Source organism: Lupinus angustifolius, chromosome LG09, assembly GCF_001865875.1.
Source record: "Lupinus angustifolius cultivar Tanjil chromosome LG09, LupAngTanjil_v1.0, whole genome shotgun sequence".
Lineage (NCBI taxonomy): Eukaryota > Viridiplantae > Streptophyta > Magnoliopsida > Fabales > Fabaceae > Lupinus > Lupinus angustifolius.
This window is the reverse complement of record NC_032017.1, coordinates 43714-68373: the sequence shown is the minus strand read 5'-3', so window position 1 is coordinate 68373 and position 24660 is coordinate 43714. Positions and strand designations below refer to the sequence as shown.

The window sequence follows — 24660 nt, the reverse complement described above, 5'->3', positions numbered from 1 at the left end:
AGACAAGTTCCACACCAAAAAGTGGTTAGTGTTGTGTATCACCTTTAGATCAAAATCATCATCAACTATGGATTTCTTACACCAATCATGAAATTTATAGAGACAATGATATATTTGGCTTACACATTTTTGTGGTGCAAATGATTTGGTATTTCAATCATGTTTGCTTGGAATAAAAAGTAAACGGCTAAAATAGGGTACTATATAGCCATCGGTTATTTAATTATATATGTACGATAATAAATTATATATTACCTAGTGTCTAAGATGAAAGGAGATCGTAGTGCTAGTCCCTTTTATTATCCCCACTACTTTTTAATAATAAGACATTTATTTATGGTATTTCTTTCTTCAAGATAATGTTTTCGTTCTCTCTTTAACGCGACATTTGATCCCATTTTATCTTTTTAATTGTCAAAACTTGCATACCAACCTTTTATTTAGGATTGTAAAGTCCAGCACCTAAGTTTCATTTCATTTATTTCCCATTAAACAACCACCACCTAAACCACCTTTTATTTATGATAGAGCATTCCATATATATTAGTATATATTTTATATATTTTAATTTTGAGAATTAAATGTTTTATATATGGATGTACTCTATATTATATATTTTTGTATTTACTATAATATCCAATTTAAGGTAAGATGAGTGATTATTATGTTAAAGATAATTACCTATATATTAGTATATATTTTGTTTGTATAAATTAAAAAATGTGAAGGATAAAATAGGAAATTAGTCTATGGTGGTAGAAAATTAGTTTATAGTGGTAGTTACAACATGTTTTGCTTTTATATATATTAGTATGGTGACAAACGTTTTGTGTTTGTCGGCAGTCATATTTTTACTTTCTCATGTCAAGAATTTAAGTTTTATATATTTTAATTTAGTAAATTAGAATATTTTTTTATTAAATATAATTTATATTGTAATTTTTATTTGGTGCACTTTATATTATATTTCTTTGTCTTTATTTTAATTGTCAAATTAAGGTGATTGTGTGGTTAATAGGTTGATGTGATTACATATGATTATATATTTTTTTTGTAGAAATTAAAAAATGGTTAAGGACAAAATAGGAAAGAGAAAATTATACCATAATGATAGTCAAACCTTGTTTTCCTTTTATATAGTATTGCCCTTTTATATATCAAAGTTGATGGTACATGAAGTAATACATTTTATAAGATAAAAAATGTGTTCCCTAAAATTGTATACTCTATCTATTAATTATTTTGATTGGTTAATAAAATATATATCAGCTAATTATTTGAATGTACAAAATATTACAAAAGACAAAAAATGATGAGAAAGTCAAATAAAAGAAAAAAGAAATACAAAGAGAAGATGTTAAAGGTGAAGGAGGGCTAATATGTATTTAGAAGATAATGGTAAAGATTGGAAATCAAGTCGGAGCGTAACATTGTTGATATGTCCTTTTTTCGATGATCCAAAACTAGGACTTTACTTTTGCCTCATCCACCACCTGCTACATTGACGTTTGAGTTGAGTTGAAGATGATATCGTTCCTAGCAAGTTAGATAGACCAAATTGTTGCAAGTCAAATGATATTCTAGAACTTCTGACATTTTTTGTTGATTGACATACTCATCTGAATGATAAAATTATTTCTTTGATCACTAAAAAGAACAATACAAATATCTAACTAATTATAAATTAGTTGCCAAACTAAATAGGAGAATTTGCAGGAAGAGAAAAGGTGATGAGAAGATTTTGGATGCCCATTACATAACCTGCATAAGAGACCTTCTCCATTTGATGGTATAATTCTCGTTCTCATAAGGCTTACATAGTTAACAACATATCCTAGAATAGTTTCTATGTTAAAGCGGTGAACTTCAAAGTGAGCCTGTTTGATGAGGAGCTTGTAAAGTCATCTAGGAAGGTATGATTTTGAATAGTCAAGATTTCACATTTATAGTTTCCGCTATTTGTCGAAAGTCGCTTGGGAAGAATTTAAATAATATCACATTCCTTGCAAGCGAGATAGACCACATCAAAACTTTTTTTACATTTTTTATAGGTTGGTAAGTCCATGTGTATTGAGAAGTTATCTCTAGGCCTTGGTGAAAGGCGATTTTGAAATAAAGTTAATGATAAATCGTCTGCCAGAGTAGGTATGTGAACCCGCAAGAAGAGAAAATACGTTAGATTTTCGGTGCCTCGTTACAAAATAATAAAAAATACCTAATTTGTGTCATTTCCCCCTCATATATAATCCATAAGTAATAAAAATTGACTTATTAAATTAGCCTTATTCAGGATTTGAAAGAAAAATCTCCATAACTAAACAACAATGAACTATAATCTCTAATGATGATTCCAAACACACAATCACCAGATTTCTTTCTAAATAATTTCAATATAACATGTACTAAACTGGAAAGGAAAGAAAAAAAAAAGTAACATGAAAATAAGAGCAAAGTACAAATAAGAGTATAAGAGAATACATCACAGACCATAAAGGCAGAGTTTTGAAATTACGACTTTGGAAGTGAGTGAGTGTTTGTAGTCAAATATATATGTTGTCAAATATTGCTTTCAGCAAAGAAGGAAAGAGTTTAGGGAATGAGATTATAATTACCTTTGTATAATAACCAACCACGAGATATGAACAAAGACTTTAATTAAACTTACATTATTGACCCATTATATTTATATATTTATTTATTTATATTGTCCTACTACCGTCCACAAATGTTCATAACAAACATTGAACAATCGAATGATATTAAGTTCACACTACCCTGTTCCTCGCTACATGCATGTGGGGTGCATGGATGAATGATATACGCAGAGAAATACTTCAAAATTTATGGTAAAACGAGTATGTGGAAATTGCATATCATAATATATATATATATAAGAGATTCATTTACACAAAAATTAAATTATGTTCTCTTATATTATTAATAATTTTCTATAAAATATAAATTAAATTATTTTATATAAAAAGTTATTAACAAACTAAAAAGTTGACATTATATATATATATATATATATATATATATATATATATAATACGTTGTAATTTATAAACATTATGTTCAAAGAAAGTCCTAACCTGAATAAAATTATCGGCTAATTTGAAAGGTCTATTCTCATTCGTTTTATAAGGATATATATACAATTTTATCACTCTTTACTCTTCAGTTTACAAGTTCTAGCTGATTCTCTTATTAACTGTGTTCTAAAACTAAGAGAATATATATATACCTAGTTCACTTATTTCTAGTTTACTACTTACATCAACAAAAGAACTAATCCAAAAAGAAGTTCATCAGAGCAAAATATATCACTTGAGAAACAATTCAAGAAACCAAAGTAATCAGCACCCGCAGCTATTACTCCTGGCAAAAATTTCATATTTTGTGAGCTAAAAAGAATCTCTCTTGCCTTCTCCATAAAATTATTATCTCCTTTCCATTGTGGTTGCATCATTTCATTGTTGTTAGGCCTCCTAAGTAATCCAATATAGCTCTCCAAATCATGAACACATGAAGGGTTTTGAACATTGAAAAAATCAAGCATTAGTTCAACACCCACATGAGCATAACATGAACAACTCCATGGGAACTCATATCTCCCACCCAAAACCCTAAAATTCTCATTGAACAAAACCCCGGGTAGTTTAGTTACGGGGTCGTTACAATTTGCTATTCTTAACACTTTCACACCCAATTCCTCACACCTTGTTTTAAAATCTAAGTTACCAACCCTAGGTCCCCCGAACGAGAAAACAGTAAGGGGGATATGGTCAGTTTTATTCGATGTGAGACTTATTTCACTCACACATGAATTCTGAACATTATGGTTATTTCTTTTGTTCAATCCGAGCTCGGCTATGTCATATGCAAGCAATAGTGCCAAAGCACTCCCCATGCTATGACCAGCCATGGATATGCTAACTCTCTCACCTTTATACTTGTTGATCAACCTTGACACCTCACAAAGAAGCTGTTCTCTACAACTATCAAGCCCAAATTTGCAAGAGCTTTCATCAGAGGTGTAAAGAGATAAGAACCCTGATTCCACCTTAACATTTGGTCGTGGGTTTTGAGGATCAAGCATGGCAGGTGCCAAAGAACTCATGAAGTTCGCAATCCATTCTTGATTTGTGACCGTTCCACGGAACGTTATCAATATGTCTCTCCGACCAAGTTTCTTAACAGCTTCATCGGATGAGACAGCAACATAACCTATCCAACGAGCAGAATTTGATGAGGAAGAAGAGTTTTGCATAGGATTAATGTTGATGTCAGGTGTAGCATAAATATATTTTGTAACTTCATAGCCACAATTTTCCATGCCTATTTCTTTGAACATGCTCTTCCTACCATATTTGCAATTCAAGTATCTTTTTGAGCTTGGGTCAAGATCAAATGCCTTATAAGAAGCCGTGACAAACTCGCCATAGCGAATTATCTCTCGTCGAAGGAGAGGATGCAAAGGGTGCAACAAGTTTTCCCAGTTGTTGCACCCTTGCACCTCTCTCCAAAATTTGACGAGAGTAGTTGTAGTAGTAGAAGTAGTAGTAGTCTTTTTGCGAACACTATAAGAAATTGGTGGATTAATTATGGGAAATTCAGCGATGTTGGTGTTGGTGGTGATGATTCCTGGTGAAAAACCAGAAGCAGAAAGTGAGTGCTTAGAGGGAGACAATGGCTCATATCTTTTGGGCAGTGAAACTTGACCAAAGGAATGAGACTTTGGATGAAAATTTTCTGAGAATGTAATGTGATTCATGTTGATTGTACTAGGTAAGTGTGTAGTTGAAGCCATAGAGAGAGAGAGAGAGAGATAACAAATGTGAAGATGAAAAAGAGAGAAAGTGAGTTTTTTGTTGGATTGAATTGAAGAGCAGAGACAAAGTGTGTGGGAGTTTTATATGAAGTGGAGAAGGGAAGAGTGCATGAAAGGAGACCAAAAAGGTACGTTAGGCGAGTATTTGACCAAAGAACTTCATTTTTTACAACTGAGATTTATTGTCGTAAAGTATATCCGAAATTATGTTTGAAACCAATGAAAATAAATTATACTAATTAAAAAATTAAATATAACTTTTTTATATTTTAACTTTATTATTATTGATTTGGTACATACTTTGTAATGGCATATCATTGTCTCGTGTTACTTTTTTTGTTTGTTTATGTGGTCGGTTTGTTATTATGTCACGAGTTCAGTCTGTTGCTTTTATTTTTTGGTTTTTTTTTCCTTTTGCGGCTGCGTGAGTAGAGTGAGAAATAAGAGAGAGAATTGAATAATAATTTACTTGATCATGTGGACCCTATTTTCTTAAGGTTGACTTCTAATCCATATGCAAAAAAACTACACTGTTTTTTTTCTCCTCTACCACGAGTGAAGAAATACATAGAAAATTATTTGTATGGTTATTCAACGTAATTGCAGATCAAACCTTATTCACATTTCAATATCATACTATTGTTTCTTAATAATGAACTTTTATGGGTCAAACTTTTAAATAAGAATTGCGGCTTTTGGAACAAATTATTTAGTTTTATATACAAGTTTAATCATCTTTGTAGTGTCGTGCCTAGAGATTATGGGAGCATAGGCAAAACTTATAGTTTGCTCTTATTTAATATACCTAATGATTAATTTATTGGGTACTTAAATGTTCGTGGAAAAAGTCTCTAATTCGATAAAAATGAATAAATTGAAAATCATACATAAAAAGTCTTAGACGTGATGTCTAAAGATTTTTTGTTGTCTAAAAGTAATACATGCATGTGAAAAAAGAGCCTAATCGTGTAGTATATATATTAACATTTGTAATGAGTTGTTAATCAATATCTTTTGTTAGATTTATACTTCCTTAAATACCTTTAATTCTATAAATAAGTCAAGACTATCATTATCAAAATGCTAACCAAGAGTTTTTTTTTTATGTTAATACACTTTTTTTTTTCATTTAATCATCTAAAATTACAAAATCAATACTTGACAAGGTTAAAAAAAATTGATGGCCTTTAAATATTAAGGAATTAATATTTTAAATTGTAGTTACATTGTGTTTACTCTAATTGTAAAAATTTGAAAAAAAATCTGAAAGAAATAATTACAAATGTCATTGTGCTATATACCACAGTAGTGGTTTTGAAAAGAAATTTAAACCAATTTTCTAATTTTGATATATACTAACCAATGGTTGTACTTGTATTATAAGGTACATTTATATACTGGTGATCTATTATATACTAAATAAGAATTTTCAATCCAACGTAATTTGATTATATTTGATATAAAAAGTATTTAATGGTAAAAATTGACATTATTTAATTTGATATAGATGAATTTGAATTTATATACATATATACCCCTAAACTTCCACACTTCATATATTTTAAAATTTAAAAAACAGAAAAAAAGTGGCAGCACTTCCCATAAATAGTACAATAATCAATACCAGATATTTTTAATCTACTTAAATATAAAAGAAAGTGAATATGAAGTATTTTTGAAAGAGTGAAAAAAGATATATCATTGGTGACTGAATAAGTTTAAAAGAGAGAGATATTTAGCGCCGACAATTTGTTGTAACACCCCTCAATTATTGGGAATTTATTTGCAAAGAAATTTAATATGAATGGGAATTGTTTGTGAACATGAAAATTTGATGATTTCAAAATAATAAAAATAAATAAGCACAATACAAGCATTGATTATACCCACACGTATGGACTTTCAACACGGTGCCATAACATAGCTGACTCTCTATCCATGAATAAAGATCTTCTATCTCTATTTATATCTGAAACTAATTAAAATATCTTATTTTATTAAATCAAAACAAAAACATAAATTTATTTTTTTATATTATTTGGTATTATTTCATTAAGTTGGGACATGGGGACAAGGTCCCTTTGGGACAGACATCCCCGTCCCATTACTCATTGCTTTCTTTTCACCTTTTTCATTTTCTCACCAACCCTACAATGTGTGCATGTCCTTTTCAATTTCAATTTTCTCTTGTTATTATTTTTAAAATAAATTAAAAGGAGTTTTTTCATACTACCAAGTATATTCCTTCAATCTCTTTTGATATGTGTGATTTTTCATTCCAACAAATGTTGTTTATAAGAATTGAATCATTAACTTTTTTTTGAAGATTCAATAAAATTTTATACTATTAGACTAATTCTTTGTTATTAACCGATAGGGTTTTAGTATAAATATATATGATTCAAAAATATTTAACATCCCACAAAGCGGTCGGAAATTCCCTTGGTGAGAAACAACTCATGCAAGGTCAATGAAAAAAACGAGATTGAAGGGATATTGACCTCCTCATTTTCTTTGGTGTCACCTCTAAAATTCTATATCAAAAATATATGTATTAATAGCTTAAATTTTTTCATTATTATTATATTATTTAATTTAAATTTAATTATTATTAACTCATAAATAAAAATAATATAAATAAATAATGTAGGAATATGTTAACCTACAATATTTATACTAACTAATGGTGCATCTCTAATTTTAAATCAAATATAGTGTTATTCTACACAACCACGCTACCAAGAGAAGCAACTCATGCAAAGTGATCACAATTCAATCTCTTCTCAAACAACTTAGCTTCTATTATTGATGAAGTTGCTATAAGGATGATAACTTTTATTAATCAAACAAACACCAAACTTTGAAGTTTGCATAAAAATAATTTTTACTATAATATTCACAACCTTATACATATTAAATAATTATTTATTAAACCAGTGGTCAACATCTTCATAAAAGCTGAATCCTCAGAAGTTTAAGTGTGGCAGTGTTTGCATCATCCATTTTGTAAGTTGTTATAAATTATAATGCATTTTTAAAGTGGCCGGTCCCGGGAATTTTGACCCACACTCCCTATAGAGTAGTAAGTATCCAAACATATCAATAGATATTAATTATATATTAAAGTGTTTAAGAATTATTTAGTTAATTAAATAATTTATTTATGGTGTATATATAAGGTAGAAGTTTAAGAAATCCTCTATCAATTCAAATATATCTAACAAAAAATAATCAAATAATTGTATGGATTATACAAAAAATTATTGAAAGTCAATCACAACTAATATAATTAACCACTGTAATAAAAAGGTGTCACCTGAATGATCGTCGATGAGACGAAGAACCATTTGTCTTCAATGAGAAAAGAAGTCACTACTAACATAATTCTTCAATGCGAGAAAAAAGCATCACTAGAAGAAACGTCGGTGAAAATATAACACAGTGGTATAATATCATCAAAATGATCATCGATAGAAAATAAATCACTATTAACATAATTTGTTAATAAGAGAAAATGGTATTACCAGAATAATCGTCGATGTGAAGATTACCACATATATAAATGAAGGAAGAAACTGAATTCTACATGTAATATGCATGGATTTGTGAGGTTTGAAAAATGAATGAATACTAACAAAAATATGACATAATAAAGGGATATGACTAGTCAATGTTATGAATTTTCGGCTTCTCGATATAGGAATAATGTTCGAACAGATTAAGGAGGATAAAACCGTTTTGATACCATGTAAAAGTTTAGGAATAGTAAAGATTTGTCAAACTCAAACATCCTATGGATCTCATCCACATGATGAGCTTCTTACAAGACCCAAACAGTATGGGGTTAAAACATCGAAAGGATCGCATTGTTGAACCTTTGAATATCCCTATTCCTTCACAACCTAACCCTCGACCCTCTAAATCTCAATTTGATCCCTCCTCATCTTTTAGCAAGCCTAGCAATCCCATGATTATGGATGTATTGGTGAATCTTAGAGGCTACATCATGTTGATATTTTTTGTACGACAAGTGAATTCAAGTAACAAAACCGGTTAATATCGGGATATCATCCTCAAAGAACAATTCAGATCTATACTATTCTCTAAAATAGTAAATTGAATAGATATGTACAAAGTTGAGAAATAATATTGGTCATTGATTTGAGTTATCAGAAAACAGTTAATTTAAAATGGTTTTCTAAAACAAAATAAAAATGGTTGTGAATGACTTTCATCATTCATTCTCTTTGTAATATTTAGATTCAATTCTATAAAACTTGCGAAGTTATTGATCTCGATACAACATTTTCTTCGAATCATCTATATCAATTCTTTGATTACAAATCCTTAGATAATTCATCAAACACCAATTTTTGGATATTTAATCAATTATCTAGCATTAAATCCAATGTGAAATCAATTCATATATCATTGTCTATTCCTAGATTAATGACGAATCAAGAAAGATTATCTAGATTCGATTACAAGTTTAGTTAAACTTAGATCCAAGGTCAAAAATCTAGTAATTAAAAAGAATCAAGCATTAAGCACATGATAAACTTTCCAAAATCAAACAACAAAGTATATTTTCAAATTGAATCCAAAAATACAAGAGTTAGAATATTACATTTTAATTCCAACACAGAGAGAACTAGCCACTCATCTTAGGCAATATAACACCAGAATGTTGTGAATTACAAGAAAATCCAGATCTAAAGTCGTTCCCACGACTTCTCCCCTTCTCTCATGTGTTTCTCTCTCTAAAATCTATTAAGAAAATGCTTTGAAACTGATTGGAACTTCGTGTTCTTTTTTGTAACCGCCTATATCTGATTTAGCGTTGTAGGCTCTCGCTCAAGCTAGAGATTCTCGCTTGAGCGAGCAAGACAATTGTGTGCCTCGCTTGAGCAAGGTGCACTCGCTTGGGCGAGAGACACGCAGAGATTTAGGCTCCAAAATAAGGAATTGCCGCTTGAGCGATAGCCTCTCGCTTGGGCGAGAGAACAACTTGATGCTTGGGTGAGCCTGTGACTTGAGCTAGGAAACCAGAGAGCTCCTTTTACGCAGATTCCTCCAATTCCATCTTTTCTAATCCTCATTCTCCTATAATTGACACAAAAACATGTAAGGTCCTTAATCAAGATTAATCACACTAAATTCTTTAGAGTTGTGCAAAATTTTCATCATAACTATATAATAAGTGCCCAAAATTATATGGATTTCCTTCACCAACATGGCACTTAACCCATCACCACAAGGATGAACATTGATGCTGATGATGAGCAGGAAAATTCTAGTCTTAGGGCTGTGTGTATGTTTTGATTGTAACTTTGTTGTTTTTATGCTTGATGTTTATGACTTAGTTGGTTGTACGCTTATGACAATTTCCAATTATGTATGAACATATTTGCAGTTTCAATGTTTAATGCTATTTGGATTACTGATTTATGTCAAATGATTGGCACATATTCATATTGTTCATAAAATCTGACATTGACAAATGTGTGTATGTATATATATATATTTATTATATTCTTGTTATTTTTTAAAGTATTTTGCCTATGAAATACATGATTGTCAAAAGTGGATCTATTGCCTACTAGCAACTTCAATAGGCATTGGAACACATTGCAAAAATTAAAATAAAACAAGAACACATGAATATTGAAAGAACTCACCAAGAATGCAAGGGTACAGCTAGAACTCATGAAAAAAGAAATTAAAAACTAGAACGCATAAATATTGTTGGAACTCATAACAAGAAAGTTAAAACAAGCAAAAAAAACAAAGAATGTGATGATACTTTTGAAACTCGTCGTGAAAACAAGGATACTACTAGAACTCATGACAAGAAAATTAAATATGAGAATGCATGAATACTGCGGAACTCACCAAGAATACAAGATTACTGTCTTAACTCAAAAATTCAGCTGAGGCTCGAGTCATGGAGAATAATAATTTAAAAATGAGAAATCAAGAATATTGCCGGAAGATAGAAATTAATATGAGACTCATAGTCTTATAAAGTAATAATTTAAAAGGGAGAACACATTAATATTAATATTAATATTGCTAGAACTTGGAAATTTACATGAGGGTGATTGTCAATGCAAAAGTTCTAATATGGAAGCATTTATTATTTGAACGTAGAGAGGATTGTTAGACATGAGAAGCCCTCCAAGTTCAAATGTTTTCTAATAAGTCAAATTTGAGTTATATCTCTAAAAAGTATAGGAATGCCAATGTTGACCCAAAAATGGATATTTAACAAAGTTATAAATTATAAATGTTATCTATGCCTTCCTTTTTCCAGACAATGGGACAAAATTGTCTCCAAAAATAGGTACATGATGCCATAAAAGGTTATAATTAAGTAACATTGTAGCAGAAAGTATTAGAAAAAAAGTTACTATATATATATATATATATGAGTGAAATAAACTTCTTTAAGTGTGTTGTTAATAAAAATAAATGTTTCCTTAAAAGAAGATGAGAGCATATACCAAACTGCTCAGAAGAAAAAAATAACAAAGGTCGGTTCAAGTGTGAATGAATGAGAAAATTCAAGTAATGCAGAAAGAAAAAAGCAAAGATACTAAGAGTTGGAGTTAATAATCAGATTCTGGGGTTGACATGGGTTGATAATTATTCTTGGGTTTTATATCATTCTTACTTAATAATTTTACTTTTAATATTTATATTTATGTTGATTTTGTACCCACTACTTGTATACTAAGAATATCTTTAACTTCTTACGATAAAAAACTAATATTTTTTGGGTGCATGACTATCTCTCCCAATAAGTATTGCTATTAGGAATCGAATATTTGACTTCATGGTCATCCTGACGATCTAGCGGGACCTTACAATAATAATTATACCCCACCTTCAAAAATAAAACTACTATTAAATCCAATATTAATTGAAAAAGACTTGGGCCATCTTGGTGTCCTGGATTATCAAACAAATTTAAGTTTAAAATAATGTATCCAAGACTTTAATGGGTTCACTACTATTTTGGGTTTTGATTCTTACACCTTACTTTTAAATTTCATACCCCAGTTTTTTAATGAAATCATGACCATAACAAGGTTATAATATTTAAATGACGGAATCCAAAATCAAAAGTTGAAAACCCATAATTTGGAGTTAAGATTTTCTCTAATACTAGATAGTCCAATACTAAATACTTTAATATTAAATGAAATTATGACATATATCTTTCCTGAAAAAAATAATGATATAAATTTTAAATTATTTTTAAATAAAAAATAAGCAAGCCCAATGTTTTGATCCTCCAAGCCATTGTTAAATAGAATAAAGAAAAGGTAAAATATTTTGTTTGGTTTCTCTCTCTCTTGTTCTTATTGTTCCTTCTTTTCCATTTCATCGAGTCACTGCATTTTGGAAGATCAATCAAAATCAACTTAGACCCATCTCTGCTTTCAGGTAAATTATTTTTTCATTTTTCAATTTAATAAATAAATTTTATTTCTTGACAATGTTAAGGTTTTGATTTGATTATTGCAGCTTCATCATTATGGCATATGAATTAACTGAGATTAAGAGTAAGTAACCATTACTTCAAAATTTATATTTTATGTCAAATTACATTAACATCCTTTAACTTAATTACACTCGTCACAATACACTTACCTCTTCTGAAGAAGGTAGTGTAATTGAAATTACACCGATCTCTTTGAACAAGGTGAGTGTAGCCTTTCAAACAAGAGAGTTTTCCGTGTAATTAAGATACCTTAGTGTACTGTACAATGTTTTAAATTATGGTTGCGCTTACTATGATTGTGGCCATTACGACACGGATCGTTGTCATTGCAGTGTGAATTATTTTGTGATTAAAAAAATATTTTTGAATTCAACGTGATTCGATGCAGTTGCGTCATTGTTATTCAGTTTCAGACTATATATCGGTTTTTTAAGTAAAGAAATGTTCACTTCAGACGTTCACACGCCTATTTGGTTGTACTTTTATTAGAAATCTATATTTGAAAATGCTGAAATTTAGATCTAATGAGAACCTGAATTTCATAGAAGTTATTGCAGCAATTGTTTGTTAAAGTGTGTAATTTAACAGATAGTCTCTTATTCTAACTATAATCTTTCACAACCATTTGTGTACTTGGATATTTGTGAAAGTATGTAATATTTACAATCATTTTGAATATCTAATTAATCATTACATGTCTTTTAACATTGCAAAATTTTGGCAGAGATTGGTATAGGCCTCATTGGTTTTGGCATCTTTTTCACGTTTCTTGGCGTAGTTCTTTTCTTTGACCGTGGCTTGCTTGCTCTGGGAAATGTGAGGCCTGCTTTTAGATTATAATTTTTCTTTACATTTTTTATTTATTTTTTGGATTAGAGATAGGCTTAATGTTGGTTTCGGCACTATGCGTTGTGGAATCAGATTTTTTGGTTGGCAGGGGTAGCAATTTTGATTGGTTGGCGTTCCATGTGGAATCTCTTCACTAATAGAACAAACTATAAGGTATAGTAGTGACTGGTAAATTTTCAGCCAATTAACAAACCATTCTATGTTCTCTCTCGTGATGATGATTATTGAAATTGAATACTAGCCGACTGTTGGAGACGTTACACAATTGTGTTTTCGAGTTGTGTGGTAAGGGTGTCCTCAATCAAAATTTGTTTAAATCGGTCAAAATTATGCTTGGAATTGAAATATCCTCTCCGTGTCTGCTGAACAAGATAGATTAGTTTGCATATTACATAAGTGTACAAGATATAACAGACAGTTGTCTAGCAATGAAATTATAATGATAGAACGATATCTATACTCTATGCGACAAGAAGTGCCTTCAGTCTTTCAGTATCATTCATCTCTGACCAATTTACATATCTGTTTGATAATTGATGCCCTAGTAAATTATCTTTGCCATACTGCATAAATTTTCTAATAATGTGAAATATATGTCATTAAATTGAAAATCTAGTTGAGAACTTTCCAGCATTCTAAGAAAAGTGCACGAGGTTTTAGCTGTAACATATGAAATAACTCAAATTTATTTATGACAACATATGGATAATGGAATTTCAATTGTTCAGTTCCTGATGCCTCATTCATTAAGCGGTTATGGACAATAATATTTGCAACATACTAGTGTCTGATCTAATTGTTTATATGATTGTATGAGACTATGAGTAATAGAAATTGGAACTTTTTACTTCCGAATCATACTTGTTCAGTTGCGTATTAGAGATTCTTTCTCAGCATCAATAGAAAGCAATTGTTCTTGTTAACATTTTAGGTCAGTAATTAGTTTTATTTGAAAAACTAAGACATGAACCAAATAATTGTTTTGTTGACATCTAATCAAGTGCAATATTAGACTTACCTTTCCTTTAAGAGTTGTTTCGGAGCTTCAAGTCTGACAGATGTTCTCCATTCCATTCTTTGCTATTCTATGACTGCATTGCATGTTATCCTTAATTCTTTAATGATTCATTCTGTAATCTATATGAAGATAAATATCACTATTTTTCACTTTTGCAGGGTTCGGCATCATTTGTTCTAGGCCTCTTCCTCATTTTTGTGAGGTGGCCAATAGTTGGTATACTATTTGAAATATACGGTTGTGTTGTTCTATTCGGGTTAGTTGATGGCTTTCTACTTGAGCTTTATAAGACTGCAATACTTATCATTGTACACTTATAATTGATGCTTTTGGTTGCAGTGGCTTTTGGTCATCTGTCAAAGTGTTCCTCTATCATATCCCTGTTGTCGGATGGGTTATTCGGTTCATTTCTCGTAAGTTTTTAATGTGAAATTTCATTTTCAAGATTTCTTATTTTGATTAATGTTTTTAAATCAAACTTATATATAGTGTGAATTAATATGGTTTTGAGCTACTATTTCATATAAAAAGTGGGATGACTTTGGTGATGTAAATGTGTCTATATCAATTCTAACATGCCACAAGTTAATGTAAAATGCAACAAATGAAGAAGATAATGCTTTGGGAAGAAGAACCAAGATTAAAAGTGATAATCTGATATCTACAACAATAGAACAAAATACTGCATTCAGCATACACTAATCTGTATCTTGCTAATTGAATTCATTAGTTTTTTTATTTTACTTGTTTCATGTTCCTGTTTTAATGCATGAAATATACAGAATGCGAATTTCATACAGAATTTGTTAATTTCAACAAGGAGTGTGTTTGATATCAGATGATATAGTTTAATGTTTCTTTTAGTAGGACTTGAACATTAGTTTTTACTATTTTGCAGCACCTTGATGGTCTCAGAGGTGGATTGGTTCTTGGTATATGGAGTTTGGCTATGTGTTATGTGCAAATGTTAAGTTAAAAGTATAATGACATGTAAAAGAGAAGTAGGAGACTATATATATTATCATCATCATCATCATCATCATCATGTTATAATTGTAAAACAGCAATACAAGTTAATCATGTTGTCTAGTTTGTGTCCATTGGTTTTTAATCTTAGCCTCATTTATTATAAGGAAAAAAGTTAAGATGGGTTATTCCTAAAGTGCCAAATGAGTTATTCCCACATCAATATGTTTGAGCCAAAATATGTGGAGACATGCACGTATGAATTAAAGAAGAAATAAGAACCTTTGCTGAATATATATTGGTTAAGCAAATAAAAGGTAAGATTAAAAGTATACTGCACATAATAATGTACAATGCTTATTAAATTCTGATTACAAATATTACCAACATAAGCTTATGATAAGTTATGTTGGGAATCCTATATTCATTTTTGTGGTGCAAGTGTCTCTATTAGATTTAATGCCAAATATTGTGTCAATTCCTGAGCTTCATTTGCTAGATTATGAGAAAGCCAACATCACCAACTTTCTTTTTCCTCTTTGAAAATAGCCAAATTGACTACTCATACTTACAAAATGTAAATATTTAATAGGCAATTAAAAGTTAATATTCTCAACCCAAAAAAACTGCTAATCTTCTTGAAATAGACTATGGTACATGAGGAAAAGACCTATGCTTTCGTATTTTACAAAGATAACATTTGAAAATATCTCTTTCAACTCTCAACAATGTATTTTTTGATATTTTTTATTTATCTAAGGATTTAATAAAACTTTATACCATTAAACAACTACACTGTTGATATTTAAATTATATCTACTAACAAAAGAATAATAATTATTTATTGATTTTTATAGTGGGGATGTAACCAAAAATTGCTTTAACACTGAGTTCTTCGTTTTGTTGTATCAATTTTATTTTGTATTTTGTGTGAGACATTCAATCAAACATTTGAAGTACAATCAATTTCTCTCTCTCATCGATCCCTTTCTCTTTCTCTCTCTAACATTTCCACAATCACATCATTTCTGCAGATTGGGATTAGGTTTGATCTCTTTTCTTCTTCTACAGATCTCATTTTTATAATATTCTGTGTTTTCTTTTATCATTTATTACAATCATTAGCCTTGAGGGTAGGAAGCTCGCTTTAATTATTCGAATTCCCTATTGCAAAAAATATATATTTAACTTTTATGATTTCCCTTTTAGTTTTTCTTTCTTCATTCCAAGTATTGATTCCTTGTTATCTATATCATTTTTTACTTCTTTGATAAATAGATGAAGTCTCTAAGTAATTGGCATTTCTTAAAGCATCTTTTGGAATTCAAGTGATCTTAATGCTGTTGAGAAAATTTGAAGTTGACTTTATTTGTACATTGCAGATCAGTGCTTTGGTGCTGAACACCGGCTACGATGAAGAAGGTTATTGGTCAAACTGTTAGAGACCTGTAAGTATAACTGTTTGTTGTATATTAATGTGTGCTTCGATCTTCAATCTCACATGTATATAATTACTACTTTAGCTGTTTATTCATATTTCAATCTGACATGTAAATGTTTTCTCTTCCATGTATTCTTGCAGTAAAAGAGAAGTAAATAAGAAAGTGCTGAAAGTTCCTGGGATTGAACAGAAGGTACATGTTTTCTGCTTTTGTTAAAGGATTTATGTGAAGTCTGATCTTATTCTTCTATAATTCTTGCTCATGAAATAGATGTTCATTATTATGACGTTGTATTTTTCTTTTTTTTGCAAAATCTAATTTAGATTAGTTGTTTTCTCTCCCCTCTTTCAGGTTCTTGATGCTACCAGCAATGAACCTTGGGGTCCTCATGGAACACTTCTTGCAGACATTGCCCAGGCAACCAGAAACCCGTAAGAACTCTTAATCTTATGCTTGATATAGTGTTGTTTTAGTACAATGAATCTCATTTTTTTAGTGTCGCTGCAGTCATGAATACCAGATGATAACAGCAGTAATCTGGAAGCGAATTAATGACACTGGCAAGAATTGGCGGCATGTCTACAAGGTTTTCACCCACTATTTTATGTTTTAGTTGCATTTGCTCCTGGATGCTGCTAATGCTGTTTACTTTTTTTTAATGTTGCAATGATATTTATTGTTCCATTAACACTTCAATATACTCCTGAACGTACTCCATTCATGGCATATGTCTCAGTACTTGTTTATATCCTTTGAAATCATGATAGGTTCTTGTATGTTAAGAATTATGTCTTAGGACTGTAGTTCTTTTCTTATGTCTCTATACTAACTGCTCATTGCTAATGACAGGCTTTGACAGTACTGGAGTATTTAGTGGCTAATGGGTCAGAGCGAGTCATAGATGAGATCAGAGAACATGCTTATCAAATATCAGTAATTTCCATTTACTCAAACCTATTTAAACTTTGTATACTTTTAGTCCTCCTCATCTTTTAGCAAGCCTAGCAATCCCATGATTATGGATGTATTGGTGAATCTTAGAGGCTACATCATGTTGATATTTTTTGTACGACAAGTGAATTCAAGTAACAAAACCGGTTAATATCGGGATATCATCCTCAAAGAACAATTCAGATCTATACTATTCTCTAAAATAGTAAATTGAATAGATATGTACAAAGTTGAGAAATAATATTGGTCATTGATTTGAGTTATCAGAAAACAGTTAATTTAAAATGGTTTTCTAAAACAAAATAAAAATGGTTGTGAATGACTTTCATCATTCATTCTCTTTGTAATATTTAGATTCAATTCTATAAAACTTGCGAAGTTATTGATCTCGATACAACATTTTCTTCGAATCATCTATATCAATTCTTTGATTACAAATCCTTAGATAATTCATCAAACACCAATTTTTGGATATTTAATCAATTATCTAGCATTAAATCCAATGTGAAATCAATTCATATATCATTGTCTATTCCTAGATTAATGACGAATCAAGAAAGATTATCTAGATTCGATTACAAGTTTAGTTAAACTTAGATCCAAGGTCAAAAATCTAGTAATTAAAAAGAATCAAGCATTAAGCACATGATAAACTTTCCAAAATCAAACAACAAAGTATATTTTCAAATTGAATCCAAAAATACAAGAGTTAGAATATTACATTTTAATTCCAACACAGAGAGAACTAGCCACTCATCTTAGGCAATATAACACCAGAATGTTGTGAATTACAAGAAAATCCAGATCTAAAGTCGTTCCCACGACTTCTCCCCTTCTCTCATGTGTTTCTCTCTCTAAAATCTATTAAGAAAATGCTTTGAAACTGATTGGAACTTCGTGTTCTTTTTTGTAACCGCCTATATCTGATTTAGCGTTGTAGGCTCTCGCTCAAGCTAGAGATTCTCGCTTGAGCGAGCAAGACAATTGTGTGCCTCGCTTGAGCAAGGTGCACTCGCTTGGGCGAGAGACACGCAGAGATTTAGGCTCCAAAATAAGGAATTGCCGCTTGAGCGATAGCCTCTCGCTTGGGCGAGAGAACAACTTGATGCTTGGGTGAGCCTGTGACTTGAGCTAGGAAACCAGAGAGCTCCTTTTACGCAGATTCCTCCAATTCCATCTTTTCTAATCCTCATTCTCCTATAATTGACACAAAAACATGTAAGGTCCTTAATCAAGATTAATCACACTAAATTCTTTAGAGTTGTGCAAAATTTTCATCATAACTATATAATAAGTGCCCAAAATTATATGGATTTCCTTCACCAACATGGCACTTAACCCATCACCACAAGGATGAACATTGATGCTGATGATGAGCAGGAAAATTCTAGTCTTAGGGCTGTGTGTATGTTTTGATTGTAACTTTGTTGTTTTTATGCTTGATGTTTATGACTTAGTTGGTTGTACGCTTATGACAATTTCCAATTATGTATGAACATATTTGCAGTTTCAATGTTTAATGCTATTTGGATTACTGATTTATGTCAAATGATTGGCACATATTCATATTGTTCATAAAATCTGACATTGACAAATGTGTGTATGTATATATATATATTTATTATATTCTTGTTATTTTTTAAAGTATTTTGCCTATGAAATACATGATTGTCAAAAGTGGATCTATTGCCTACTAGCAACTTCAATAGGCATTGGAACACATTGCAAAAATTAAAATAAAACAAGAACACATGAATATTGAAAGAACTCACCAAGAATGCAAGGGTACAGCTAGAACTCATGAAAAAAGAAATTAAAAACTAGAACGCATAAATATTGTTGGAACTCATAACAAGAAAGTTAAAACAAGCAAAAAAAACAAAGAATGTGATGATACTTTTGAAACTCGTCGTGAAAACAAGGATACTACTAGAACTCATGACAAGAAAATTAAATATGAGAATGCATGAATACTGCGGAACTCACCAAGAATACAAGATTACTGTCTTAACTCAAAAATTCAGCTGAGGCTCGAGTCATGGAGAATAATAATTTAAAAATGAGAAATCAAGAATATTGCCGGAAGATAGAAATTAATATGAGACTCATAGTCTTATAAAGTAATAATTTAAAAGGGAGAACACATTAATATTAATATTAATATTGCTAGAACTTGGAAATTTACATGAGGGTGATTGTCAATGCAAAAGTTCTAATATGGAAGCATTTATTATTTGAACGTAGAGAGGATTGTTAGACATGAGAAGCCCTCCAAGTTCAAATGTTTTCTAATAAGTCAAATTTGAGTTATATCTCTAAAAAGTATAGGAATGCCAATGTTGACCCAAAAATGGATATTTAACAAAGTTATAAATTATAAATGTTATCTATGCCTTCCTTTTTCCAGACAATGGGACAAAATTGTCTCCAAAAATAGGTACATGATGCCATAAAAGGTTATAATTAAGTAACATTGTAGCAGAAAGTATTAGAAAAAAAGTTACTATATATATATATATATATGAGTGAAATAAACTTCTTTAAGTGTGTTGTTAATAAAAATAAATGTTTCCTTAAAAGAAGATGAGAGCATATACCAAACTGCTCAGAAGAAAAAAATAACAAAGGTCGGTTCAAGTGTGAATGAATGAGAAAATTCAAGTAATGCAGAAAGAAAAAAGCAAAGATACTAAGAGTTGGAGTTAATAATCAGATTCTGGGGTTGACATGGGTTGATAATTATTCTTGGGTTTTATATCATTCTTACTTAATAATTTTACTTTTAATATTTATATTTATGTTGATTTTGTACCCACTACTTGTATACTAAGAATATCTTTAACTTCTTACGATAAAAAACTAATATTTTTTGGGTGCATGACTATCTCTCCCAATAAGTATTGCTATTAGGAATCGAATATTTGACTTCATGGTCATCCTGACGATCTAGCGGGACCTTACAATAATAATTATACCCCACCTTCAAAAATAAAACTACTATTAAATCCAATATTAATTGAAAAAGACTTGGGCCATCTTGGTGTCCTGGATTATCAAACAAATTTAAGTTTAAAATAATGTATCCAAGACTTTAATGGGTTCACTACTATTTTGGGTTTTGATTCTTACACCTTACTTTTAAATTTCATACCCCAGTTTTTTAATGAAATCATGACCATAACAAGGTTATAATATTTAAATGACGGAATCCAAAATCAAAAGTTGAAAACCCATAATTTGGAGTTAAGATTTTCTCTAATACTAGATAGTCCAATACTAAATACTTTAATATTAAATGAAATTATGACATATATCTTTCCTGAAAAAAATAATGATATAAATTTTAAATTATTTTTAAATAAAAAATAAGCAAGCCCAATGTTTTGATCCTCCAAGCCATTGTTAAATAGAATAAAGAAAAGGTAAAATATTTTGTTTGGTTTCTCTCTCTCTTGTTCTTATTGTTCCTTCTTTTCCATTTCATCGAGTCACTGCATTTTGGAAGATCAATCAAAATCAACTTAGACCCATCTCTGCTTTCAGGTAAATTATTTTTTCATTTTTCAATTTAATAAATAAATTTTATTTCTTGACAATGTTAAGGTTTTGATTTGATTATTGCAGCTTCATCATTATGGCATATGAATTAACTGAGATTAAGAGTAAGTAACCATTACTTCAAAATTTATATTTTATGTCAAATTACATTAACATCCTTTAACTTAATTACACTCGTCACAATACACTTACCTCTTCTGAAGAAGGTAGTGTAATTGAAATTACACCGATCTCTTTGAACAAGGTGAGTGTAGCCTTTCAAACAAGAGAGTTTTCCGTGTAATTAAGATACCTTAGTGTACTGTACAATGTTTTAAATTATGGTTGCGCTTACTATGATTGTGGCCATTACGACACGGATCGTTGTCATTGCAGTGTGAATTATTTTGTGATTAAAAAAATATTTTTGAATTCAACGTGATTCGATGCAGTTGCGTCATTGTTATTCAGTTTCAGACTATATATCGGTTTTTTAAGTAAAGAAATGTTCACTTCAGACGTTCACACGCCTATTTGGTTGTACTTTTATTAGAAATCTATATTTGAAAATGCTGAAATTTAGATCTAATGAGAACCTGAATTTCATAGAAGTTATTGCAGCAATTGTTTGTTAAAGTGTGTAATTTAACAGATAGTCTCTTATTCTAACTATAATCTTTCACAACCATTTGTGTACTTGGATATTTGTGAAAGTATGTAATATTTACAATCATTTTGAATATCTAATTAATCATTACATGTCTTTTAACATTGCAAAATTTTGGCAGAGATTGGTATAGGCCTCATTGGTTTTGGCATCTTTTTCACGTTTCTTGGCGTAGTTCTTTTCTTTGACCGTGGCTTGCTTGCTCTGGGAAATGTGAGGCCTGCTTTTAGATTATAATTTTTCTTTACATTTTTTATTTATTTTTTGGATTAGAGATAGGCTTAATGTTGGTTTCGGCACTATGCGTTGTGGAATCAGATTTTTTGGTTGGCAGGGGTAGCAATTTTGATTGGTTGGCGTTCCATGTGGAATCTCTTCACTAATAGAACAAACTATAAGGTATAGTAGTGACTGGTAAATTTTCAGCCAATTAACAAACCATTCTATGTTCTCTCTCGTGATGATGATTATTGAAATTGAATACTAGCCGACTGTTGGAGACGTTACACAATTGTGTTTTCGAGTTGTGTGGTAAGGGTGTCCTCAATCAAAATTTGTTTAAATCGGTCAAAATTATGCTTGGAATTGAAATATCCTCTCCGTGTCTGCTGAACAAGATAGATTAGTTTGCATATTACATAAGTGTACAAGATATAACAGACAGTTGTCTAGCAATGAAATTATAATGATAGAACGATATCTATACTCTATGCGACAAGAAGTGCCTTCAGTCTTTCAGTATCATTCATCTCTGACCAATTTACATATCTGTTTGATAATTGATGCCCTAGTAAATTATCTTTGCCATACTGCATAAATTTTCTAATAATGTGAAATATATGTCATTAAATTGAAAATCTAGTTGAGAACTTTCCAGCATTCTAAGAAAAGTGCACGAGGTTTTAGCTGTAACATATGAAATAACTCAAATTTATTTATGACAACATATGGATAATGGAATTTCAATTGTTCAGTTCCTGATGCCTCATTCATTAAGCGGTTATGGACAATAATATTTGCAACATACTAGTGTCTGATCTAATTGTTTATATGATTGTATGAGACTATGAGTAATAGAAATTGGAACTTTTTACTTCCGAATCATACTTGTTCAGTTGCGTATTAGAGATTCTTTCTCAGCATCAATAGAAAGCAATTGTTCTTGTTAACATTTTAGGTCAGTAATTAGTTTTATTTGAAAAACTAAGACATGAACCAAATAATTGTTTTGTTGACATCTAATCAAGTGCAATATTAGACTTACCTTTCCTTTAAGAGTTGTTTCGGAGCTTCAAGTCTGACAGATGTTCTCCATTCCATTCTTTGCTATTCTATGACTGCATTGCATGTTATCCTTAATTCTTTAATGATTCATTCTGTAATCTATATGAAGATAAATATCACTATTTTTCACTTTTGCAGGGTTCGGCATCATTTGTTCTAGGCCTCTTCCTCATTTTTGTGAGGTGGCCAATAGTTGGTATACTATTTGAAATATACGGTTGTGTTGTTCTATTCGGGTTAGTTGATGGCTTTCTACTTGAGCTTTATAAGACTGCAATACTTATCATTGTACACTTATAATTGATGCTTTTGGTTGCAGTGGCTTTTGGTCATCTGTCAAAGTGTTCCTCTATCATATCCCTGTTGTCGGATGGGTTATTCGGTTCATTTCTCGTAAGTTTTTAATGTGAAATTTCATTTTCAAGATTTCTTATTTTGATTAATGTTTTTAAATCAAACTTATATATAGTGTGAATTAATATGGTTTTGAGCTACTATTTCATATAAAAAGTGGGATGACTTTGGTGATGTAAATGTGTCTATATCAATTCTAACATGCCACAAGTTAATGTAAAATGCAACAAATGAAGAAGATAATGCTTTGGGAAGAAGAACCAAGATTAAAAGTGATAATCTGATATCTACAACAATAGAACAAAATACTGCATTCAGCATACACTAATCTGTATCTTGCTAATTGAATTCATTAGTTTTTTTATTTTACTTGTTTCATGTTCCTGTTTTAATGCATGAAATATACAGAATGCGAATTTCATACAGAATTTGTTAATTTCAACAAGGAGTGTGTTTGATATCAGATGATATAGTTTAATGTTTCTTTTAGTAGGACTTGAACATTAGTTTTTACTATTTTGCAGCACCTTGATGGTCTCAGAGGTGGATTGGTTCTTGGTATATGGAGTTTGGCTATGTGTTATGTGCAAATGTTAAGTTAAAAGTATAATGACATGTAAAAGAGAAGTAGGAGACTATATATATTATCATCATCATCATCATCATCATCATGTTATAATTGTAAAACAGCAATACAAGTTAATCATGTTGTCTAGTTTGTGTCCATTGGTTTTTAATCTTAGCCTCATTTATTATAAGGAAAAAAGTTAAGATGGGTTATTCCTAAAGTGCCAAATGAGTTATTCCCACATCAATATGTTTGAGCCAAAATATGTGGAGACATGCACGTATGAATTAAAGAAGAAATAAGAACCTTTGCTGAATATATATTGGTTAAGCAAATAAAAGGTAAGATTAAAAGTATACTGCACATAATAATGTACAATGCTTATTAAATTCTGATTACAAATATTACCAACATAAGCTTATGATAAGTTATGTTGGGAATCCTATATTCATTTTTGTGGTGCAAGTGTCTCTATTAGATTTAATGCCAAATATTGTGTCAATTCCTGAGCTTCATTTGCTAGATTATGAGAAAGCCAACATCACCAACTTTCTTTTTCCTCTTTGAAAATAGCCAAATTGACTACTCATACTTACAAAATGTAAATATTTAATAGGCAATTAAAAGTTAATATTCTCAACCCAAAAAAACTGCTAATCTTCTTGAAATAGACTATGGTACATGAG

At 30.4% G+C, this 24660-nt stretch overlaps 4 protein-coding genes across 4 annotated transcripts; 3 read left to right on the top strand and 1 right to left on the bottom strand.

Annotated features, from left to right (window-relative positions):
* Positions 3146-4858, bottom strand: LOC109356431 (galactolipase DONGLE, chloroplastic-like). The gene has a single exon (XM_019599753.1). It carries the CDS (start codon positions 4808-4810, stop codon positions 3272-3274), a length of 1539 nt encoding a protein of 512 aa, XP_019455298.1. The 5' UTR covers positions 4811-4858; the 3' UTR covers positions 3146-3271.
* On the top strand, positions 12158-15194 carry LOC109355831 (vesicle transport protein GOT1-like). The gene is made up of 7 exons (XM_019599066.1): positions 12158-12280; positions 12362-12399; positions 13063-13154; positions 13260-13340; positions 14364-14461; positions 14545-14618; positions 15104-15194. Exons 2-7 carry the CDS (start codon positions 12372-12374, stop codon positions 15109-15111), a joined length of 381 nt encoding a protein of 126 aa, XP_019454611.1. The 5' UTR covers positions 12158-12280; positions 12362-12371; the 3' UTR covers positions 15112-15194.
* On the top strand, positions 16123-17609 carry LOC109356134 (clathrin interactor EPSIN 2-like). Its single transcript, XM_019599470.1, has 6 exons — positions 16123-16216; positions 16554-16619; positions 16754-16805; positions 16965-17044; positions 17121-17199; positions 17463-17609. The coding sequence occupies exons 2-6, from the start codon at positions 16585-16587 to the stop codon at positions 17607-17609; spliced, it is 393 nt and encodes a 130-aa protein (XP_019455015.1). The 5' UTR covers positions 16123-16216; positions 16554-16584.
* LOC109355830 (vesicle transport protein GOT1-like) lies at positions 20988-24140 on the top strand. Its single transcript, XM_019599064.1, has 7 exons — positions 20988-21107; positions 21189-21226; positions 21890-21981; positions 22087-22167; positions 23191-23288; positions 23372-23445; positions 23931-24140. The coding sequence occupies exons 2-7, from the start codon at positions 21199-21201 to the stop codon at positions 23936-23938; spliced, it is 381 nt and encodes a 126-aa protein (XP_019454609.1). The 5' UTR covers positions 20988-21107; positions 21189-21198; the 3' UTR covers positions 23939-24140.